General features: G+C 37.6%; 1 protein-coding gene across 1 annotated transcript in view; it reads right to left on the bottom strand.

The window, feature by feature from the left end:
* The window catches only part of Taf1 (TATA-box binding protein associated factor 1), a 320,423-nt gene that overhangs the window by 144,342 nt on the left and 150,798 nt on the right, over positions 1–25,283 (bottom strand). Inside the window, exon 14 of the mRNA XM_067146785.2 lies at positions 12,006–12,136. Coding sequence (XP_067002886.1) covers positions 12,006–12,136 — 131 coding nt within the window. The remainder of the gene's footprint in view (positions 1–12,005; positions 12,137–25,283) is intronic.

Below are 25,283 nucleotides of genomic sequence, written 5' to 3' on the forward strand. Positions count from 1 at the left end.
AATCTAAGCCTGTTTATGAAATCAATTGTAATATAAAAGAATATATTTTATTCTTGGATTTCGGCACGTATAAAGTTTTTTCAAGCAATTCAATGATGGCACGTGTACCGCAGTATGTTTTCCGATAGTCGCAGAAAAATATTTAGGTTGCCCAAGCATGAACACAGAGCTAAGCGAATGTTGTATTTGGTTGTCTGTAATGGTGGTATATAGTGAATTTTTGTAGTGTTCCTCTTGGATTACAGGTTAAGTTTTTGTGAGTTTTATGCCATTATTCGTGAACATAATGTGTGCTATACCGGAAGTGCTACAGCTGTGTCCAGATAGGCAACAGATGATCAAAATGGTTTGAAACAAAGAGAAGTGTCCAACAAGAAAGTGCTCTGTCACCACGTAATAGTAATGGACAAGGTCATCAAATCTATCAAGAAAATGGACAGTGAACCAAACGCCCTGGTATTTGCTGATGATGTACTTTTATGGGGAGAGACAGAAGCTGAAGTTCAGAAGAAACTTAATGAATGGAACAACACATTCAAAAATTTTGGACTGAAGATGAGCAAAACAAAGACAGTGGAAATGACCATCAACAGGGAAGGAACAAGCTCGAATATATTTCTAGAAGGAGCAAAAATCGAATCAGCCTCCCACTTCAAGTACCTCGGAAGCACAATATCAAAAGACAACACTGTTAGGCAGGAAATACTCAGCAGGACACAGAAAGCATCGAACTTCTACAGCCAAGTCAGAAATCTCCTCTGGGACTGCAAAATACCACAGAAAGCGAAAACAATCATGTACCACACTTACTTCGTACCAATCCTCACGTACGGTTTAGAGACATGTACCCTACTCAACAAAAACTTCAGTAGAACCCAAGCAACTGAAATGAGATTCATTAGAACCATGAACCAAACAACCAGAAGGGACAAGATCAGAAATGAAGTGAATAGGAAAGTAGCTGGTATTGAGGTTCCTATTATCAGTGTCATAAAGAAATGCAGACTTCAGTGGTATGGGCACATAATGAGAATGAACAGGGAAAGACCTGCCAGAAAATATTTCAACCTTAATCTCGTAGGAAGAAGACCAAGAAAACATTGGATAGAGACTGTAAGGTCAGATGTGGAGGAGAGAGGATACAAATGGGAGGATGTACTGGATCAGAAGATGTATGAAGACAGAAGGAGATGGCGAGCGCTTGTACATCACACCCGGGAAACTGGAGTTGGGAAATGATGATGATGATGATGATGATGAACGTGTGTTATGCGTCGTGATGCTGTACATTAAGTTATGATGGTGTCGTCACTGCCGTGAATATCAATTTGGAAATATGTGCGAGTGTGTAGTGAAAAATATTCTTGAAAGGCCTTTCTCAGCTAGACCTTTCCACAAAAAAGGCAGCCTTATAAAAGAGGGTAGACCAATTTACCAGATTTAACAAAACAAGTAAAAGGTTTCACTAGACACTTCACTGCTTCTTCGTACAAAAAATATGTTTGGTTGACAGGATGCACCAAAGTGAATGCTCTGTTCTGTTGGTCTTGCCTTCTTTTTGGTAAAGACAGAAACACAAGCTGGACTAAAACAGGGTATATTAATCTGGGAAATTTAACCATTGCAGCTGTTCCTCACGAAGAGTCAGAGCATCTTATCTCTTAGTGTTGTTTGGTAAAGTTAGGATAGACACACAACTAGATGACCAGCTCAAACAGGGAATCACATCCGTTTTTAAGGGTGTATCAAAAAAAATTCAGAATGATTTAATTGATGCAGTGGCAAACTCGCTGCTGGAAGAAATAAAATCTGAATTGAAAGAAGCCAAGTTTGTTTTGGTTTTAGTGGACAAGACACCTGATGTTTCCAACACTGCACAACTCTCCATTGTTCTACATTGTTTACAATGGGCAAACAAAGGAAAGATTTGTCGGGTATAATGACGTCAGTGAAAACTGAACAACTTTAGGCATTTTAGAAATCGTAAGATAATATTTGACCGAGTTTGACTGTAATAACAAGTTAATTGTGCAGTCTTACGATGGAGCTGCTTCAATGGCCGGGCAAATGAATGGAGTGCAAGCTTTAATTAAAATAACACATCCTCAAGCTTTATTTATTCATTGCTATGCACACTGGTTAAATCTAGTTTTGTCCCATACCGTGAACAAGTTGTCTGAATGGAAAATATTTTTTTTAGCTCTCTTAATGGTATTGCTGCCTTCTTTTCACGTTCACATAAACGGGCTAAATTCCTGGAAGAGTATTTGCATAGAAGACTTCCTAGTATTTCACCTACTAGGTGTGTCCTCATCCTGAGGTGGTGCAGCTCTTTCCAGGCGTACCCCCAATGGAACCTACTAGGTGGAACTATACAAACAGGTTAGTGAGCACCGTGTTCATTCACAGAAGTGATTTGTGTGAAGTTTTTAACTCAATATTATGCAATTCTCTCGAAATTGAGAATGAAATTTTAGCTCCAGTGAAAGGTTACCTCCTCACACTGAAAGATTTCACATTTTGTTTTCTCCTTAGGACATTTGACAAAATATTTGCTTTCACTGATGTTCTCTACAATATCCTCCAGACAAAAACTTTCTACATCATTTTCTGCCAGAGAAAAGTTGATGAAATTCGGAAGGCCATTTATTCGTTAAGGGGCGAATTTGAGTTCATCTATGAAGAAACAGCACAAGAAATTGGTGAGCCAACAAAAAGAAACAGTCCTAATTACAAACAAATTTACTGGGAAATATTTGTAATGTTGACAGTCACCTCGAAATGCACTTTCAGGATTATGGAAGCTGAACTTCTTAGGACTAATATCTGCGGAGAGAGGAAAGTATGAAATTTATCAGGAAAATATCCCTCAAGCTGAAATTTCTAGTCTTCTAAATTCATACCCTGGCCATTTTGATGAAATTAGGTTGAGAAATGAACTAACGGTGTTCTACAGTATGAATTAATGAGCCTCTTTACAAAATGATCATTAATTTGTTGTTTCCCACAACTTTCTATGTTAATTGCGATCATTTGTACCATACCAGTGTCTACTGCATCGATGGAAAGGACCTTCTCAGCTTTAAAAAGAATAAAAACCTACTCAAGGAATAGAATGGGAGAAAAAAGACTTTCAAAGCTTGGCACTGCTTTCCATTGAAGTAGCATTACTGGAAGATGTTCGCCAGAAAGATTCATTTTTTGAAAGAACTGTTTGCTACTTTGCTATGCAGGAGAGAAGAATGGAGTTCACCTTTAAATGATGATGTCAACGTTGTTGACATGATTCAGGACAGACCACTCTGTCACTAATCAACACAAAATTAATAACCTCATTTACTGCTCACTATTTTGGCAGAATGGCAAAATATCATCTCGGAGGAATTCTTCAAGGTGCACCAAACTCTCTTTCACATTACAAATCTCAGCTAGATTTTAACCCCCCTTCCCGACAGCAGAGTACCAGCTACTGGGCAAATATGCAGCTGAGTTCACCTCCAAAAATCATTCATGTGAGTTCTAATTTCAAAAGTTTTTTAATATCTAAAATTTATTTATTTATTTATTTATTTATTGTTTGTTTGTTTTTTTGTTTCTTTGTTTGGTCTGTTTGCTTGTTATATTTCCACTTAGTTATCAAGTGAGTTAATAAAATGGTAATGTTGACTTTAGAGAGTGCAGTGGGCTATGATTGCTTATAGTTAAAAAACATTTTTGCAACTGGGGTAACGAATAAGTTCAACACACACCACTGCCTGAATGTTTGGTAGAAATTACGTACATTATTTTTCATGAAATATTTTTCTATTTTCTTTAGTTGTTGTGTATCGTAGCATTTCCTTCCGCCTCTTACGATTTTGGAAGTTGTTTTCCTTTATGCTTTGAATGCCTCCCAGTCTTCTGTCTTTTTTTGTTGCATTCCATTTCTTCCATGTTTGAGCTCTTTTTTGTAGTGCTTCCTCGCAAACTTCATTCAACCACGGATGTTTCTTCTTTTTTACTTTGTAAGATTGTTTGTTCCGTGGCTTCTTGTATTGATGTTGCCATGTCAGACCAACTGTGGCTTTGAATCTTGTTTATTCTGCTCTGGTATTCATCCACGATCTGCTGATTGAGCTTCAGATCCTCTATTCTGTACCTTGCAATTCTTGTTCCACCATTTTTTCTCTTTTCTGGTGTTAGTTTCATCTTAACTTTTGTTAGGTAGTGGTCAGAGTCGAAGTTGGCCCCTTGGACCAACTTGAATTTCCCTGGAATTGTCATAGCTGATCGCAACATGGTCAATCTGGAATTCACCCAATAATTTGTTAGGGGATCTCCACGTTGTTTGTTTCTTTGGCTTCTTCTGGAATTTGGCAAACATGATATTCAGGTAGAATTTCTCACACAACTCTATCAACCTCTTACCATTCATGTTTGTCTTGTTATATGCCATGAATTTTCATTTTAGAAATTTTTAAGTCTGCAATTCTGAATTTATACTTCTCTGTATGGAAAAAACTATTTACAGAGTATTGGAATCTCATAATTTTCCTACAACTTCAGTATTATCATGACGAATAGAATACCTAGTGAGATCACTCACCGAGTTCAAGCGCCAATTGCCAATGCTACATGGTCAGCTGTTTTAGTGGAGGTTACACTGATATGCAAATAACCAAGTACCACACTCAATTGTTTAGACTTATGAATAACTAGCAAATGTACCCATGCTTCGCTACGATACTCTACATTGTATACAGATATCAAAGTAAATTACTGCACATGAAGTGAATAAGATTTTTTAAATTGCATGTGTCTTGGCTTTATTCGAGAAAGAGCATTGTGTAATCCACAGATGTTGTTTCGAATGTAAGTGCGATTTGCGCAATTGCGATGATAACGGCAAGTACACTTGTCTACTGCAATTCACAAAGAAGTTGGTAATTTTCATTTAACGGCAGGCCCCAGTGCCTAGTGCACGGCCAAAATCGATTTGGGGAGGTTTCATTACAATGGCCGACCCCATTTCCTACTTTCAGATATTTTACAGTTGAGGAACTTTTATTATATTTGCGAGGACCTTCCCTACTGCCAGTCAAAATTGAGTTGTGTTCTTATCATTATAATGGCAGATGCATTTTCTAATGCCTGTCAGCTTACTCCCAGTCACACCGAGTTGGTGAGTTTCCATTATAATAGCAGGCCACTATGCCTAATGTCAGTCACATTTTAGATGGGTAAAGTTGTTTATAATGGGAGACTCCCCTGCCTACTGACAAATAGAATCGGGCAAAAGAGTTTTGAAAAAAATTGCACGCTCCCTTGTTTTCTGCTAGTCGAATCGAGACGGGAATTATTCATTACAATGGTGAACAGGAGTTGGAGGATGACCCCATTCTTACTGCCTGTCAAAGTCGATGTGGGGAGGACTGATTACAATAGCAGATGCCCTCCTTCTAACAGTCACTATCGATTTGCAAAGTATTTAATAACAATGGCAGACAAACCCTTTCTAGATTGCTACAAATCAATTTCAGTGAATGAATATAGATCGTCATACGGAAGTATATGGATGTTTACCTTCATTTACAGAATAACTGTTCCTAAACGGTACATCATATCGAAAAACGGATTGTACGAAAAGATGCCTCTGGCCACATGTACAAGTATCTCATCTATTTAAAGGTAAGATTGGTTTAGATAAGTTGAATAGGGTGAAATTGGTGTAAGCTTTTCACATGTTGAATTACTTTTCAGATACTTATGTCACAGCTTAAAACATAGAATTTGACACACATACAGCTCCTGGGTGGGCCAATATTCGTGTACAATTTGATGATCCTATCTTTCCGATAATTGATTCAAACCATCAATTACAAGTGTACAAGGTGCGAAATTTAGGTACAATCCAACAAGAGAGCCCAATTTAACGTATAAGGGAGAGAGAGACGACAAAAACTCATAGGACCAAAGTTGTAGATCACCAAACTGAATGGAGATTGTACCATCCGTTTTGTGATATGACTTATTGTTTAGCCAACAAATACCTCAAAAGGAATGTCTGCACAGTCATTAAAATTGCCTCCATATTTCAATATCTTTGGGGGTAAAAAGTGAAAAATTTGAACATCTTGGAATTTTTCCGTCAGTTAGGGATTAAAAGCTATAATTTCTCCAAATTTCAATTTTCTACCTCGTCTGGCAGGTTGTGCCGCCATCTTGATTTGGGGGGACGGGGGATAAAAATGAGGAAATTCCTGAAAATGTTTAAGCCCACGAAACCTATAGGTTGTCGTTTTGGATAAATTATACGACTGCGTTCATATGCTGAGCCCAAAATTTGAGGCCCTCAGCATGCCCCCTTCAGGGAATTTTGAGAATTTTCGATTTTTCTAGGGATCCTGGGGTCACCAGCTTCTCCCGTACCAAGTTTCAAATTTCTGAGATTTTTGGAAGTGCCTCATTAATTAACGTCTATTTTCATTTTTAAATATTTATATATACATCGTTCCAGACCAACTTGCTTTTATATATATACTAGCAAATGTACCCGTGCTTCGCTACGGTATTCTACATTGTATACGGATATCGACGTAAATACTGTGCGTTCATCAAATGAGATTGTTTTAAAATTGCATGTCTCTTAGCCTTATCCGAGAAATAGCATGGGGAGGTCCACATACGTTGTTTCCAATGTAAAGTGAGGGTTGCGGAGTTGTGATGATAGCGGCAGGCTCACTTGCCTACTGCCATTCACAATCGAGTTGGCAAGTTTACATTATAATTGCAGGCCCCAATGCCTACTGCGCGGTCACAATCGTTTTGGGGAGTTTTAGTTACAATGGCAGACCCATTTCCTACTTTCAGACAGGTTACAGTTGAGGAGTTTTTATTATAATAAAACTTCCCTACCACCAGTCAAAATTGAGTTGTGCAGTTATCATTATAATGACAGTCCCTTTTTACTGCTGCTAGCCAGCTTACTGCCAGTCACACAGAATTAGTGAGTTTCCATGAAAATAGCAGGCCACTATGCCTAATGCTAGTCAAATTTTAGATTGGAACATTTGTTTATAATGGCGGGCACCCTGGCCTAGAGCCAAACACAATAGAGTAGGGGACTTTCGAACAAAACTGCATGATCCCTTGCCTTCTGCAAGACAAATCGAAAAGTGAATTATTCATTAAAATGGTAGGCCCTCCTTACTAATGCCAGTTACACAGGAGTTGGAGAAGGACCCCATTCCTACTGCCAGCAGTCAAAGTCGTTGTAGGGAGTACTGATTACAATAGCAGACACATCCTTTCTCGATCGCTACAAATCGACATCAATGAATATATACAGATGGACATCCGAAAGTATATGAATGTTTACAATATTGCGGACCTTCATTTACAGATTAACTGCTGCTAAACGGTACGTCATATCGACAAAGGATCGTACCGTAAGGAGCAGTATTTAGCGATCTAAATTGCTGGTCCTATGATATTTTCTCGCATCTAATCTATTCATGGGTCAGATTGAATCAGAAACGTTGAATAGGTTGAAATTTGTGTAAGAATATCTTACATTGCATTACTTTTCGGATAATTATGTGACATAGCATTTGGCTCATATATGGGTACTGGGCGGGCCAATGTTCGTGTAGAGTTTGATCATACTATCTTTCCTGTAAGTGATTGAAATGATGCACATGTGAAGAAAAGGTTTGGAAATTAATTTCCATTAAGGCAGGTAGATTTCCATTAAGTTTTGTTGTGTGTATTTTGAGGGAGTGCAATTCACGGTTTCGGTTTCGTATAAACCCCCAATTAGTTCAGGGATTTAGAAACAATATTTGCCCTAAAACCTCCCCAAAGGCCAGGTGGATTCTAAATATGAAGTTTGGTGGAAATATATCCAGTAGTTTTCAAGTTAGAGAAAGACAAACAGACCAACAAACAAACAAACAAACTAACTAACTAACAGACACCAAGGAAACCTACCCTCGGACAGATGGATGCTATATATAAAGTTTGGTTCAAATATCTTGTTAGTTTTCAAGTTGTAAGAAGTACGCTTTACACGCACCCGCTCTTGCGTTAAGTCCGCTGGGATTTGTACCGAAAAACGGTCCGTTAATGATATCTCCCTTACTAAATCCTGTTATCGAAATGATGCACATGAGAAAAAAAGGTTTAGAAATTAATTTTCATTAAGGCAGGTTGATTTCCATTAAGTTCGGTTGTGTATACTTTGAGGGAGTGCAAAATCACGGTTTCGGTTTCGTAAAAATCCCCACTCAGTTCAGGGATTTAGAAACGATATTTGCGCTAAAACCTACCCAAGGACAGGTGGATACTAAATATGAAGTTTGGTGGAAATATATATATTTAGTAGTTTTCAAATTATAGAAGGACAGACAAACAGACAAACAGACAAAGAGACAAAAAGACAAACAAACAGACAGACACCAAAGCCAAAAATGATGCAGATGGTCATTATTACACCTGAAACGGATAACTGTACGGAAATTTCGCCAAAATAATCAATGTACAGACAAACGGTCGTTACGATTTTATTTTTTGCGCTAAAACCTACCCAAGGAGAGGTGGATTCTAAATATTAAGTTTGGTGGAAATATATCCAGTAGTTTTCAAGTTATAGAAGGACAGACAAACAGACAAACAGACAAACAAACAGACAAACAGACACCAAAGCTAAAAATGATGCAGATGGTCATTATTACACCTGAAGCGGATAACTGTACGGAAATTTCGCCAAAATAATCAATGTACAGACACACGGTCGTTACGATTTTATTTATATATATATGACGGATAAGCATGGGCACGTTGAAAAGTGCAGACTTCCACTTCGAGATTCATATCTCCTAAACGGTTTATGATATTAAGAAACGGTTTGCGCCATCAGACGCCTCATTTATCGCTCTAAATCTTTCTTTTTAAACCATATCCTCGTATCTCCCATATTAAGGGGGTAAATTGAGTTCAAATATTGGATAGGGTGAAATTTGGGTGCATTTTTAACATTTTACATTACAATTTGCCTACTTATGTATAAGCTAGAATCATGAAATTTGGTACACATATGTCCCTTAATGGTGCCAATGTGCACACCTAGCGCGATATTCCTATCATTCTTATAAGTGTGTCAAACATTGAAATTTACTTGTAAAAATCACCAAATTTACGAACAATCCAGAAATACAGCCAAATTTAACGTATAAGGGAGAGTGATACGACAAAATGTCACAGGACCAAAGTTGTAGATCACTCCGAATTGAAGGGACATTGTGCCATCCGTTTTGTGATACGACTTACCGTTTAGCCAAAAAATAGCTCAAAAGGAATGTCTGCACAGTCATTAAAATTGCCTCCATATTTCGATATCTTTGGGGGTAAAAAGTGAAAAATTTGAACATCTTGGAATTTTCCCGTCGGTTAGGGACCAAAAGCTATATATTCACCAAATTTCAATTGTCTACCTCGTCTGGCAGGTTGTGCCGCCATCTTGATTTGGGGGGATAGGGGATAAAAATGAGGAAATTCCCGAAAATTTTTAAGCCCACGAAACCTATAGGTTATCGTTTTGGATATACTATACGACTGTGTTCTTATGCTGAGCCCAAAATTTGAGCCCCCCCAGCGTGCCCCCTTCAGGGAATTTTGAGAATTTCGGATTTTTCTAGGGATCTTGGGGTCATCAGTTTCCCTCGTACCAAGTTTCAAATTTCTGAGATTTCTGGAAGTGCCTCATTAATTCACGTCTTTTTTCATTTTTAAATATTTATATATACATCGCTCCAGCCCGACTTGCTTTTATATATATAGATAGATGACGGATAAGCATGAGCACGTTGAAAAGTGCAGACTTCCACTTCGAGATTCATATCTCCTAAACGGTTTATGATATTAAGAAACGGTTTGCGCCATCAGACGCCTCATTTATCGCTCTAAATCTTTCTTTTTAAACCATATCCTCGTATCTCCCATATTAAGGGGGTAAATTGAGTTCAAATATTGGATAGGGTGAAATTTGGGTGCATTTTTAACATTTTACATTACAATTTGCCTACTTATGTATAAGCTAGAATCATGAAATTTCGTACACATATGTCTCTTAATGGTGCCAATGTGCACACCTAGCGCGATCATCCTATCATTCTTATAAGTGTGTCAAACATTGAAATTTACTTGTAAAAATCACCAAATATACGAACAATCCAGAAATACGGCCAAATTTAACGTATAAGGGAGAGAGATACGACAAAATGTCACAGGACCAAAGTTGTAGATCACTCCGAATTGAAGGGACATTGTGCCATCCGTTTTGTGATACGACTTACCGTTTAGCCAAAAAATAGCTCAAAAGGAATGTCTGCACAGTCATTAAAATTGCCTCCATATTTCGATATCTTTGGGGGTAAAAAGTGAAAAATTTGAACATCTTGGAATTTTCCCGTCGGTTAGGGACCAAAAGCTATATATTCACCAAATTTCAATTGTCTACCTCGTCTGGCAGGTTGTGCCGCCATCTTGATTTGGGGGGATAGGGGATAAAAATGAGGAAATTCCCGAAAATTTTTAAGCCCACGAAACCTATAGGTTATCGTTTTGGATATACTATACGACTGTGTTCTTATGCTGAGCCCAAAATTTGAGCCCCCCCAGCGTGCCCCCTTCAGGGAATTTTGAGAATTTCGGATTTTTCTAGGGATCTTGGGGTCATCAGTTTCCCTCGTACCAAGTTTCAAATTTCTGAGATTTCTGGAAGTGCCTCATTAATTCACGTCTTTTTTCATTTTTAAATATTTATATATACATCGCTCCAGCCCGACTTGCTTTTATATATATAGATAGATACTCTCAGAGAGTTGCAAAAAATATTCTTGGTCCCCATAAAGAAATATCTTTGGACTTTAATAAGAGAACACACGAGATAAAATGGTGATGATGATGATGATGATGATGCTTGTTGTTTAAAGGGACCTAACTTCGAAGGTTATCGGCCCCGAGATAAAATGGAACATTACGAAAAGCGAAAACAATGTTGCGCTTTACATACTCTAAAAAAAATACTTTTTAAACAGAGCACATAAAACATTAAACATTCCATGTTCTTAATCTGCCCCTTTAGGAAATTAATCCTAGCTCTGACTGAGGAAAGAGACATTTAGCTCGCATTAAATTATGAGTTGTGTTCTTTAGTCGCCTTCTGAGAGACACTATTGGCTTTTGGGCATCGGTAAAACAACTAGACTGGCCATGAATCTGACTACAACCAGGCTGACCTTGAACCTTACTGCTTATTGCTGCCATCACTGCTTCACTCACATCGTGATTCTTGTTACTTATTCTCTTGATACTGTCTTCATTCCTTTTCCTACTGGGTGCCTTTCGCTCTTTTACCTCAGTGGTTAGGTATTTTGGCAAATTTGGAAAAAATATGAGGCACCACTACTGGTTTTAATTTCCACCTCACACGAGGAAGTTCAACGTTTTTACCATTCACAACGAAACAGTCCAACTTTATGTTAATTAAATGTGCCAAAAAATGCAGGTCACATATTCTGCTTTTGGCTGACAACTGCTTATCTTTCCATGGAATAACTCTCGCCCACTCCGCAAACAGATTATTTTCTTTTGATGGTATAAAAATTGTCTACCATCAGGCTTCCTTCCGTAACCCAATTTAGAATCAGGAACCCCTCGATGGGCGTTAAAATTATCACCATGACTTCACACACACACACGCGCTATTACCTTCGTTGACAATTTGGCACACGTGCTGTTGCAGCTGGTTCGTTGCGACTGCAGCGCCACACTCCGGCAGGGCCACCAACGACAATGTCAAGAGAGCGGAGTGATCCTACTAGGTATTCTATTCATCATGATATTATTTATGATTGAATGGTTTTTGAAAAAATGTAAGAAAATTCTATTTAGACACAACATTTTGCTACAGTATGTAGAGCTACAAACAGTGAAAACATAAACATTCTAACGTAAAAGTTACATACCTTGAGCCTTTGCTCAGCAGCTATCATGCTGAAATAAGCGCAGCATTGTTCAGGAGACACCATAGCTCGAATTTCTTCCTCTGTTGGAAGGCGAAAGTCTGGTTTGATCACCCACCAATTAGAATCCATTCCTGTTAAGATAAAAACAACCATGTAGTCTGCAGTCTTAAATAAATATATGATAAATTCGTGTAAAATTACCAAATTATGCATATACAGTAAAATAACTTTAACATGAACACGCCTGGAACCAAAGCCGTAGCGCGTTAACACACGCACCACTCCACGAGTGGGAATAATCTAATACAGTAATATAAACATTAACACATTGCAGTGAAACTTCTAGATTAAAATAAAAAGACATGACATTAATTTTCCTCTTTACATTAAAAAATATGATATGAGAGTTTGCATTGAAGATTAATTTTCTTGATGCATTTCTACTTCAGAAATTATTTTAAGTCCCTGCACATCTCTGTTATGGATAAAGTAATATAACTTATAGGAGTTTATGCTGCTTCCACTGCTTCATTCTTATTCTTGCCCAGGTTTGATTAAGAAGGAAGTGCACGTTGGAAAGAAATAAGAGTTAGGAAAGGTTATGGAAGTAAGGAGAAACTGAAGGAACTTACCACGGAACTGAATTTAGCAGAGCATGGAAGGAGATGTGCAGGTGCTTTATGGCAGAAATAGGTGCCAGGAAGGACACTCCAGAGTAAGCCTACAAGTGGCCAAGGCTAGTCCATGGTCAACCAGTTCTACTGTGGCTCTACACCTCTGGATTTATGAGTGAAGACCTCAACGGAATCTACAGAGGAGAAGATGGGACTTCAGAACGGTGGAGATTGTGGAAGAGGCAGCCCAGTATTCAGGGAATAGTATGAGTACACTATTCATCAGTAGCGTTTGTTACCCACGTTAGCGGCTGCAAGGGAGTCTATTCCCCATGTAAGGGGCGGCCTGAATAATGGCTGGTAGTAGTTCTAAAATGCCTTTGGGAGTGGCGACTCCATCATACCAATAACCTAAAAATGAGTGATGGTAAATAAATACCTGGCAGGATCTAGACAAGGAGAAATGAAAGTGATGATGAACTGAAGCACACATCTGATTACTGTTTGCATGATGGAACTACATCAAATGACTGGGGAGTTTATATAGTAGCTCCAATGAACAAAGGAAAGGGTGATAAAACTGTGTATAATTACAGGTCAATCAGCTTGACGTGAGTTGTATGAAAGCTCTGGGAAAGCATTCGTTCAGATTATATTAGGGAAACATCTTTGCAACATTACTAATTGGTTTGATAGAAGGCAGTTTGGGTTTAAGAAAGGTTATTCCTGTGAGGCACAACTTGGAGGATTCCAACAAGGTACAGCAGATATTTTTGATTCACGACATCAAATGTACTCTATCACTACTGACCTATCCAAGGCCTTTGACAGGACACATTATGGAAAATTACTAATAAAAATGAGGAATATTAGACTAGACAAAGAAGTGACTGAACGGATGGCTAAATTTCTAGTAAACAGAACTCAGAGAATTAGAGTACGTGAAGCATTACATAATCCTGTAATTATTAAGAAGGGGTCCCACAAGGTGGTGTTATTGGAACTCTATGGTTTCTTATATACATAATGATATGAATAAGGAACTGGAATCACAGATAAGGCTTTCTGCAGATGAAGTTATATTGAATGGAGGAATAAATGAGGCTTGGGTGTAAACTATGGTAAGTGACATTTTGTTCAAAATCGAGTTATTGCATGTATAGTATGGTAAGTAATCTTATGATCAATCTAGTGCAAGCAGTACCCAAAAATGACAACAGATGGCAGCGCGGTGAATGTTTGTATCTGTGGTAACTACCGCTTGTTGCATGTACACTATGGTATGTGACGAAGATGGCGGCCAAGCCATGCCGCCTTTTTTTTTTAAAGGATTTCTTTCTTCAGGTTCCGCATTGAATCAAGATTCACAATAAACAAAGCAAATGATAAGATCCACCTTTTCAATACTATATATTACGTTAAAATTTCTACATTTCTGTTAAATCATCACATTTATGAACTTTTGGTACCGGTTTCGACAAAACTGTATGTCATCATCAGCCTAGAATAAATTATACAAGAACAATAAAATACATTGATCATGTCCCTTATAGTAGTATCATACTAGTAAAATTAGAAAATATACAGATTAAAACTAAAGTAATATTTACGTGTATAAACTGATAGTCATTAATACAACAGTGGTCGATTTTTTATAAGGTGTACACCTTGGTAAATGTAATAAAAAGAATGACATATTAAAAGAAATTTTGGTTTTTTTACTATATGTGTTTGCAGTAAAATATAATGATCAGCTTTTGATCTGTCGTATTTTTAATCTGTTGAACAGTCTGATTAATTTTTAAAGAGACGTAATAATAATAATGTTATTTGTTTTACGTCCCGCTAACTACTCTTTTACAGTTTTCGGAGACGCCGAGGTGCCGGAATTTAGTCCCGCAGGAGTTCTTTTACGTGCCAGTAAATCTACTGACACGAGGCTGACGTATTTGAGCACCTTCAAAATACCACCGGACTGAGCCAGGATCGAACCTGCCAAGTTGGGGTCAGAAGGCCAGCGCCTTAACCGTCTGAGCCACTCAGCCCGACTTAAAGAGACGTTGTAGCTATGTTTGACATGTTAATAGAAGTAAACAAACACTTAGTCATAAATTGTTCCTCACGAGTATATACACAATAGAATGTAGAATATTCTAATAGGGCTTCAACTTGGAGTTAACAGATGAAGAATTTCAGTGCAATGTCAATTTTAACCAAGATAAATAAATTAAGTTGATATGTCAATGTAGGTTGATAATGACAAGCAAACTGTTTTAGTGGAAAGGTCTTTTTATATTGGTTTGTCCTCTTGTATGTTTATTATATCATATTAAGTGATATGTGTTAAACACTGTAAAATAGCCGAGGTTCTTGTTGAAATGGTGCGTTGAAAGTATCTTATGAAGCAAGTTGTAAATACAGTTGCTGATCTAGAAAGGTCTTGAACCAAGACGTATGTATACCTTACCGCAAGTACAGGGAATTTCGTATACCCGCCGGCATGTTTGGCCGATGTATACCTTATCGTAAGTACATGTCGGTCCATTGGTACCCGTATCAAGGAACATGAACGTAATATTCGTCTCAACCAGCCAGACAAATTGGCAATAGCTGAGCATGCTCTATCATCGGCTCATGATGTCATAATCCAAGATGCTCGAGCTCTTACCCACACTAGACACTACAGGTCCAGGATTATATGGGAAGTTGTGGAAATACGTAGAAATGCTAACAATTTCAACAAGGACACTGGCTATCAATTAAGTAATACCTCGTTGCCAGCCATTAAGGATTTACATAGATAGTTCCCTTCCCTGTTCCTTCACTATTGTTATTTTGTCTCGGTGTTTTCCAAATTCGTACGTTCCTCATCGCCAGATGTTTCATTCCAGGCTTGTGTCAATGTCATACACCTGTCAATGTCATATATTACGTACACATGTTATGTGACCCTCTTAGACTGATCCTGATGGTTCAGTCAGCTTCCGCTTCGAACACTAGCGCTGTGCCATGCCCGGGGAGCCATCTGGTGACGAATGAACGAAGCATTTGCACTTCTATTATAACGTCTAAATTTCAAAAAAGTCTTTGTTTAAGAAGCCTTTCTCGTGAACAGTCGAGATTTTCTTCTGATGATGCAGAGCACAGTTCTCTGTGAAACGTAAAGAGTTTTACCTTATTTTCTTGACACGGCATAAGCCCAAAAGCCTATCCAGTATCATGTCAATATACTACCTCCACATATCAGGAGACAGAAGGCCCTTTTTCAGCTATGGACCAGAATGCTAAAGAATGAACGTCTACCTGTTCATGAGGATATCAGACAGAAATGCACACGCCTGAAGTCTCGCCAGCCTGCTTGGAAGACAGCCGTGGAGATAACATCTAGCGAATTCAACCCCACCTCTAAATGGTTAACAGAGTGGTCTTTATCCCCACCTCGGGCAATAGTGGATATTAATAACCCATCCACAAAGCTGGCAGGCTTTGATCTGCCACGTTGCACCTGGAGTAGACTAAACCGCATGAGATGTGGAGTAGGTGGAACAGCATCTACTTTACACACCTGGGGCTGGTCAGTTTCTCCATACTGTGATTGTGGGGAGGTTCTACAAACAATGAAACATGTAGTGCAGGAATGTCCACTCCATGCTTTCACTGGCACCATGGAAGACCTCAACTCAGCAACACCCGAAGCAGTGAAGTGGGTGGCGGGTTTGGACATTCACATTTAGTGACATATACATCACTCGCACTCAGTGTGTATATTATGTGGTAGAGAGAGATAGATTGCTGCGTCATGAAATGAGAACACAGCGGAAAGTAAATCACTTGTGGATTAAAGATGAAATCAGGTTCTTACACCTTAAAAAAACGAAGCTGAACAACACGCTTTATGAATTACACCTACTCATCACTAGTCAAATTTCGACTCTGGAATGGGAGGAGGCGCAATTTAACATTGACCTCTCATTATTTACAATATTAAAGAAAAAACAAGATATTTTAGATAGAAAATACCAGAGGCTCATTGAAGACAAATGCATCACCAAAGATGAAATACGAAATAACAACACATACACGACAACACACACATTTTATGCGCCACTCAAAAACCTGACCAACGTTGATTTCAACGATGACGAAGTCGAAATCTTAAGTAAGGGTCCCAAACATAACTGGCCACACACGAGTAAGACTGTCCAAAATAGAGAACTAGTGAAACTGATAGCGGAATCTGAAGTAGCAATTGCAGAGGTACCCATAGACAAACAAGAGAACATGAGGTTCGAGGCTAAAAATAAAATTTGTAAAATAATGGAACATAAAACCATCGCAGATACCCACACTAATAACAATCTCCGAAAGATTAATAAGAAGATTAAAGATAATAACATAATTGTCACGAAAGCTGACAAGGGTAACACTATAGTTTTAATGAATAAAGATGATTACATCAGTAAAACGAATGATTTCCTGAAGGGAGACAACTTTCGTCAGATAAAGAAGGACCCCATTAACAACATGCAAAAGACTTTCAAACAAATTTTAGCTAACAATAATTTTTTGATGAATTCGAATGAAACAAAATGCTTGGTAAATATGAACCCAGGATTACCGAAATTGAGGGCTATGCCTAAGGTACACAAAGAAGGCATATCTATTAGACCAATTGTTAACTTCAGAAACAGTCCTACATATAAAACGGCCAAATTTGTACACACGTTTTTAAAGAAACATTACAGATTTAATGTAGATACAAGTCTCCGCAATACCATAGATTTTTGTGATAGGACAAAAAATTTAATTTTATCGCAATATAATACTATCCATAGCTTTGATGTGAAAGATATGTACTCGAATATTCCGATCACGGAGACTATCAACATTGTTAAGAACAACTTAAACACACATAGTTCGTTGAGTAAAGTAGAAATTGATGAATTCATCAACTTATTAAAGTTTATATTAGAAAACAACTTTTTTACTTTCAACAACAACGTGTACAAACAAGTTAATGGGTTGGCCATGGGATCACCAGCGTCTGGTATTCTTGCAGATATATTTATGGACCATATGGAATTTAATAAAATAATCGGTAAAATAAAAGGATTAGACTTATGGTTAAGGTTTGTTGATGACGCGTTCGCTATCATTAACGAACAAGAACTCAAGCCAAACGAACTGTTAGACCAATTAAACAACCTTGATAAACATATAATGTTTACAATCGAGTCGGAAGATAATAAAAGTCTAAACTACTTAGACGTAACATTAACTAGAGACAATAAAAACCTGATTTACCAAGTATTTAGAAAACCTACACACACAGATGTTGTTATTAGGAAAGACTCGAACCACCCAGGAGAACATAAGAAAGCGGCATTTTACAGCTTCATCAATAGAGCAGTAAGAATACCATTAAACAGAAATGATTTTAATAAAGAGATAAACATTATACAAGATATTGCCAAAAGAAACGGTTACCCCAAAAGCTATGTCAATAGGATAAAGAGTAAGGTCGTGAATAGACCTAACACCCTACTTGTAAATAAGGAAGAAAAAAAGAAATTCGCTACATTCACTTACATTAATAAACAATCATACAGTTTGGCTAAACTATTTAGAAAACACAATATCCATGTATCCTTTAGGACAGACAATAATAATAACAATTTATTGTTCAATTCGAATAGCGTAAACACCAACAGTAGGTTCAGTAAATCAGGAGTATACAAACTGTTGTGCTAAGATTGCGGAAAAAAATATGTCGGACAGTCAGGTAGAAGTGTGGTGGTACGGTATAAAGAGCATGTCAATGCACGAAAACATTCTAGATAGTCTGCAATGTGTGAACACATGCATGAAAGCAACCATCATTTCACAAATATTGAACGTGATATGACTTTATTACATTCATTAAGCAAAGGCAAACAAATGAATGCCTTAGAGAAATTAGAAATATACAAATTGCAAAAATTTGATAATGAGAACAACCTAAATGAACACATTGCAGAAGACAATCAGTTGTTTAAATTGGTAACCCAATACCCTAGTAAGAGGCCAAATGATGTCAAGCGTGTAAGGGGGGAAGTATGACTGTAGTATCAGGGGCGGTTCCTTCCACCCCTCCTTCCATCCAACACGCAACCCAATGTAATTCTGTAACCAGTTGCCATACAACATCAGGTGCCTCAACATCTATCTAACACATGCATGCCACACGTAATATTTACATCATCACACTGGTAAGGTTTAATATTTTTACCCCGTTGTATTCTCATTTGTTCATGTCGGAGCCTTTTGTTAATTTTTAATTCATTTCCTTTTTATAGACCATTTTAACCTATTTTCAACCTGGCTGCATAATACATCTATCAACCGAAGATAATGGCAGGACTCCAAGTTTTAACGCAACTTCATTTATTCTTGTACAAATCCAATTGAACTACGTAAGATAGTATTATAATTCCTAGGACACCGTAATTTCACATCATTATACGACGCTGTGTCCAATATTTTAATTTAAATAGACATCATTTTAACACCCATTAACGGTGGATATCGGCAGGACTTCAATTTTTAATGCAATTTCATTCATCCTTAACTCAACATTTTTGAACTACGCAACGCAACTTCAAGGACACTGTGAATTCATATCATCACAAGACGTTGTATTTAATTAGACATTAATTAGACGATATTGTGTTTTTAATTTGTACTTGACAAAATGGGATTTTAATTCTATGTTTGTACTATCCAAAATTTTTAAGTGTCACATTGTCATACTCATTGTTTTGAATTTTAATGGGGGCCCCTGTATTTTAGTCAGGTCTTATTGTATACTGAATTTTAATCCACTAGCTGAGGAAGAGAATGCATAATATTCTCGAAACATGTACTAGATGTTAAGATGAAAGGTAAATAAATGAATTGTATTGACTAGGCGGACTACCTTCCAACATATTTACTGAAGCTACAATGTTTTAAGGGCTTCGGGCGCTTTCCATGCCAGTACAAAGCATCTAAAAATGCAAACAGTACAGAAATCCAAAAAATAATGATTTGCACAGGGGAACCGGCATAATTTATCCTCGTCTTTGAATTGTGCGATTTTTTTTCTTTCGTTGCGTGAGGTTATGTTTGTCAGTGATTTATCCAAGTGCATTATTTGAACACTGTAAATGCATCTTGTTGGATACATTTCGGAAATAGCTTTTCCCATGGAATTTGAAAGCTTTAAACTGTGAATCGAGGTGATTGCATGTATTAATGGGTTTTAGAATACTTTGTGACGCGGCAAGTGTTTACATTTCTGAAGTACGAGAGAAGTGCTATGGCGGGAAATCGTACAAGGATAGTCATAGGAAAGTTCTATTTTAAGGGCATCGGGTACTTTTTGTGTAAATACAAGGCATCTAAACTGCATACAGTATAGTAATCCAATTAATAAAGCACTTGCACATGGGAATCATAGATTTCTCGTCTTAGAATCGTGGTTTTTGTTTTCTTTCGTTGTGTGAGGTTATGTTTACCTTTTTTTTTTGCTAGGGGCTTTACGTCGCACCGACACAGATAGGTCTTATGGCGACGATGGGATAGGAAAGGCCTAGGAGTTGGAAGGAAGCGGCCGTGGCCTTAATTAAGGTACAGCCCCAGCATTTGCCTGGTGTGAAAATGGGAAACCACGGAAAACCATCTTCAGGGCTGCCGATAGTGGGATTCGAACCTACTATCTCCCGGATGCAAGCTCACAGCCGCGCGCCTCTACGCGCTCGGCCAACTCGCCCGGTGTTATGTTTACCAGTGAGATATCCGAGTGCATTATTTGAATACTGTAAATGCACCTTCTTGGATACATTTTGGAAATAGCTCTTTTTTCATGGCATTTGAAAGGTATAAACTGTGAATCATGGTTAACTGCATGCAGTAACGGGCCTTAGAATATTTTGTAACGCGGCAAGGGTTGGTACTTCTGAATTGCGAATTGGCGGTTAATTCGAAATCACGTAATTCGAAGTCCGATTTTTGAGTCCCAACGACTTTGAATTAACAAGGTTTTACTGTAATTGGCTGATGCTCACAAAAATGAGTGAAACATGTACCATATTAACAATTTAATAAATATGTCCGTTCTTATTACCTAATCTAATCACTGGAAATGAAGAGAATTGTGAGCTCCTTGCAAATTATTTCCAGAAACTCCATAACTGTTAAAAAGCTGAAGAAACTCTGACATTTAAAAAACCCATGAACAAAATACTGGACTCAAAACCACCCAACAAAGATGAAATCAGACAAATAATAATAAAAGCACTGAAAAACAACAAGACGTCAGGTGATGATTCAATAGACGCAGAGTTATTGAAGTACGCTGGCGAACACCTAGTGCCTCAACTAGAAGCACTGTTTTAGGAAATTTGGTGGACAGAGAGTATCCTAAAAGATTGGAAAATGGCATTAATACACCCACTGCACAAAAAAGGAGGCAGAATAAATGTTAATAATTACAGAGGAATATCATTTCCACCAGTTGCTTCTTAGATCTTATCTAAGGCATTACAAAATAGAATTGAGGAGATAATCGAAAAAAGAAAGGGGCGAATACCAGGCAGGATTCCAGAAAGGAAGATCATGCAGTGAACAAATTTTCAATTTGAACTCCATAATACAACTGCGCGCTCTCACAGCCAAAAAATTAGTGATTGTATTTGTTGATTTCAAGAAAGCGTATGATTTAATCGACAGAACAATCTTCATAAGCACTTTGGAGGAATTTGGGGTAGATGAAAAAACTAAAAATTTAATCAAGTAAACCATCACTGACACTACATCACAAGTAAAGTAAGGTTTATGCTGTATTTATTGACCTTGAGAAGGCTTTTGACTGTGTCAGATGGGACAAATTGATGACAATCCTGAAGAAACATGGAGTTGATTGGAGGGATAGAAGGCTAATAAAGAATTTGTATATAAACCAGAGAGCAAGAGTGAGAATAGGAGATGAGTTAAGTGAAGAAATTGAATTAGGAAGAGGTGTAAGACAGGGCTGCTCTTTATCACCGACACTATTCAACATCTATCTCGAAGAAATAATCAATGAAAGTTTTAATGGAAATAGTGGAGTTTGTGTTGGAGGTAGGAGAGTAGAATGTATAAGATTTGCAGATGATATGGTTGTGATGGGAGAAAGCGAACGTGAAATGATACAAATGTTAGATAAACTCAACATGAAACTAGAAGAATATGGAATGAGAATTAATAAGAAGAAGACCAAAAGTATGATAATTGGAGGAAAAGGTAGAAGTTGTCATATTAGTATAGGAGGAGAAGAAATAGAGCAAGTCAGTAACTTCAAGTATTTGGGAAGTATGATCAGAGATGATATGTATTGCACAACAGAAATTAAGAAAAGAATTGCCATAGCAAAAGAAGGCTTTAGGAAAAAATCAAAATTATTTTGTGGACCACTAAACAAAGATTTGAGGAAAAGACTTGCTAAGTGTTACATTTGGAGCATAGCGCTGTATGGCGCAGAGACTTGGACATTGAGAAAGAAAGATGAGAGAAGATTGGAGGCACTAGAGATGTGGGTATGGAGGAGAATAGAACGAGTGAAATGGGAAGACCGGGTAAGGAATGAGGAGGTATTACGAAGAGTTGGAGAAGAACGAAGTATTTTACAAACCATTAGAAGGAGAAAAATGAACTGGGTTGGACATTGTTTGAGGAGGGACTGTTTACTGAAAGAAGGAATAGAAGGAATGGTGAAAGGCAAACGAGGAAGAGGAAGGAAAAAATATCAAATGTTGGACAATATCCAAGGAAATAAATATTCGGACATGAAAAACTTGGCGCAGGACAGGCAACAGTGGAAGAGGTTCATCCCATGACAAGACCTGCCATAAGGCAGAATACCTAGATAGATAGATAGATAGATATTGGTATTATCAATTTACTCATTCAGGACAAATATTTCATGTTCCCTATGGGAATCAACATCTATATCATCTGATGGCCAGGCAGGCATCAATTTTTGGAAGTGAGACATAGTCTCTCATAGTGCATTGGCACTGCTGGTGGCTTCAAGTAGCCTATGCAGTGGCCTCCACGGTATGCACTAGCCTTGTGTCTTGGTAGGTGTGCTAAGTACCAACTGATGAGCCCAACTTAGCACACGAGAGCGAAACGCAGGCAACCAAGAATGAGTTAGCTGGAAAATGTATAATGTCCAATAACGGACCATTATATTGGTATTAGAAATCTGTTATGTCAAGTTACAGCAAAAAACAGAAAGCAATTGAACTCTAAATCAACGAAAGGGAAACCACGTCATCAGGGATAGCTGATTCGAACAGGCAGAATAATGATATAAGTGGAAGTAACCATAGAGATAGACCGTCGATAATAAATATAATAAAAACTTATGACGATCGTCCCAAACATTTTGACAATACAGCGAAAATCTCACCTAAACAATTTCTTAGGGAGATTGAAGAGCATTTTCGAGAAAACAGGGTGCCTGAAGATAAGAAATTGTGGGTAATAGAGAAACCTCTGGACGCAAACCCAAATATATGGTTCCAAGCCTTTAAATACAGTTTCCACGATTATGAGGATTTTAAGGCTGCATTTTTAAGAAGGTTTTTGGAATTCTGAAATACAACAGCAATGAAGGCTCGAATTATACGCAAGAAAATATGCTTCAACAAACCAGACATGATACAGTGATAATTTCTCCTATCGATTCAATCGATTTCAGGACTTAGACTCAGCACCAAGTGAACTGGAGGCCATAAGGATCATCCAAAGACAATTTCCACCAGAGGTGCAGAGATTGTTAGCAGCCCTGAATATAGAAACTGCAGTCAGCATGGAAAATACTTTGAGACAGATAGATATGACGTCAACATATACGGTATACAGGAATCCACGGAATGTAAGCCAAGAAGAGGCAGTAAATACTACTACATCCGAGAATATGAGTAATAATGAAAGCAAGAAGCCGGAAAATAGGTCGACAAACTACAGCAGAAAAAGAGAAAAAGGGCAGGAGAGATGTAGTTGTCAATGGAGTGGAAACTCAAGCGGAGGATACGGACAGAATAATAATAGATGCAGTCCATATCATAGAGTTAATCCACGATATAGAGGAAACAGAAATTAACAATATTACAAAACTAGAACATGGTTTAATGACAGACGAGGACAAAATAATTATAGGAGAAATTATGATAACGGGAAGTATATTCAAGAATTGCGTGAAGCAACAAGGAACAAGAATCGATGGGAGAATACTATTCGCGATAAGGATATAAATGGAGATATCGAGGGTGCAGAAAGTCTAGAACTGAAACATTACAAACAAAGGAGGGCAGAAGATGAAAGGCTAAACCCAGATACTGCAGAATTTACAAGTAACTCAGAAGCATCTGAGAGAAAATAAAAAGGAAAAAAATGCCAATTACGAATTGAAGAGTTATGAAATAGTAACTGATGAAAGAAGAGAGAACTCAGACAAAATTCATAGTTGGATTATTGCACAAGTTGATCATTGGGATATTCAACCAGATGAACTAATTGAGGATAATATTCCTGGTGTAGAAAAAAGTAAATTCAGTTTACCAGTGATGATAGTGACAGTAGCTGATATTAAAATACACTGTTTGGTAGATTCAAGAGCCAGCATTAATGTGATGGCACATGCACTTTTTCAAGAGATAAGCAAGAAAATTTATATACCAACGATACCCGTATCTGGAGTAAAAATAAGAGGGATAATCCCGGACTAGAGTGCAATATCCAAGTGTATCTCAGCATAATGGATGGAAGATATAAATTTGAGCATCCCTTCATAATAATGAAGAAAATAAAGTATATTATTATTTCCGGAATAGATTTCACGTTGACTACATGAATGACAATCGACATAGGGAAACAGGAGGTTAGATTTCCAGTAACAGAGGACAATGGAATGCAGTCAATAGAAACTATCCAGCTGAGTAATACCATGGATGACAATGGACATTTGAAAATTGAGGGAAAAGAAGTAGATATCATCACCAGAGAAAATCAGGAACTGGATGGAACTGAATGTTATCAAGAGATGGACTTAGAATTGATTAAGAAAATCGAGAAGATAATCACTACTGAAGAGGAGGAAGAAGAAAATCATGAGATCTGGAGGAGTAACTCTGAGGCAGAAATATCGTCAATAGAGAAGTGAAAGCTATATGGGATTCTAGAAAAATACACAGAGGTGTTTAAAAATAAACCAGGACACCTAATTTCAAATATAAATTATTGGTCAACGACTGGACACCTTATAGAGGGAAAATCTACGATGTCCCAGAAAAATATTTCCTGGAAGTAAAGAAGATTATTGACGAGATGCTAGCTGATGGGATAATTACAAAGACTACCACTCCGTACCTAAACCCGCTAGTGATAGTAAAGAAAAGTAATGGAAGCCTGAGGGTATGTCTCGATGCTAGAAAGCTCAACGAAAAACTCATTCCAGAATATAACCAAGTACCAAAAATCAAAGACATAATAAAGAAGTTTAGGAACATGTAATACTTCTCGAGCATGGATTGTACTTCATCGTTCCACCATATCGTACTGGAGGAAAAGTCAAGGTTATTAACCGGATTCATGTTCAATA

The sequence above is a fragment of the Anabrus simplex genome, chromosome 5 (assembly GCF_040414725.1).
Source record: "Anabrus simplex isolate iqAnaSimp1 chromosome 5, ASM4041472v1, whole genome shotgun sequence".
In the NCBI taxonomy this organism is placed as follows: domain Eukaryota; kingdom Metazoa; phylum Arthropoda; class Insecta; order Orthoptera; family Tettigoniidae; genus Anabrus; species Anabrus simplex.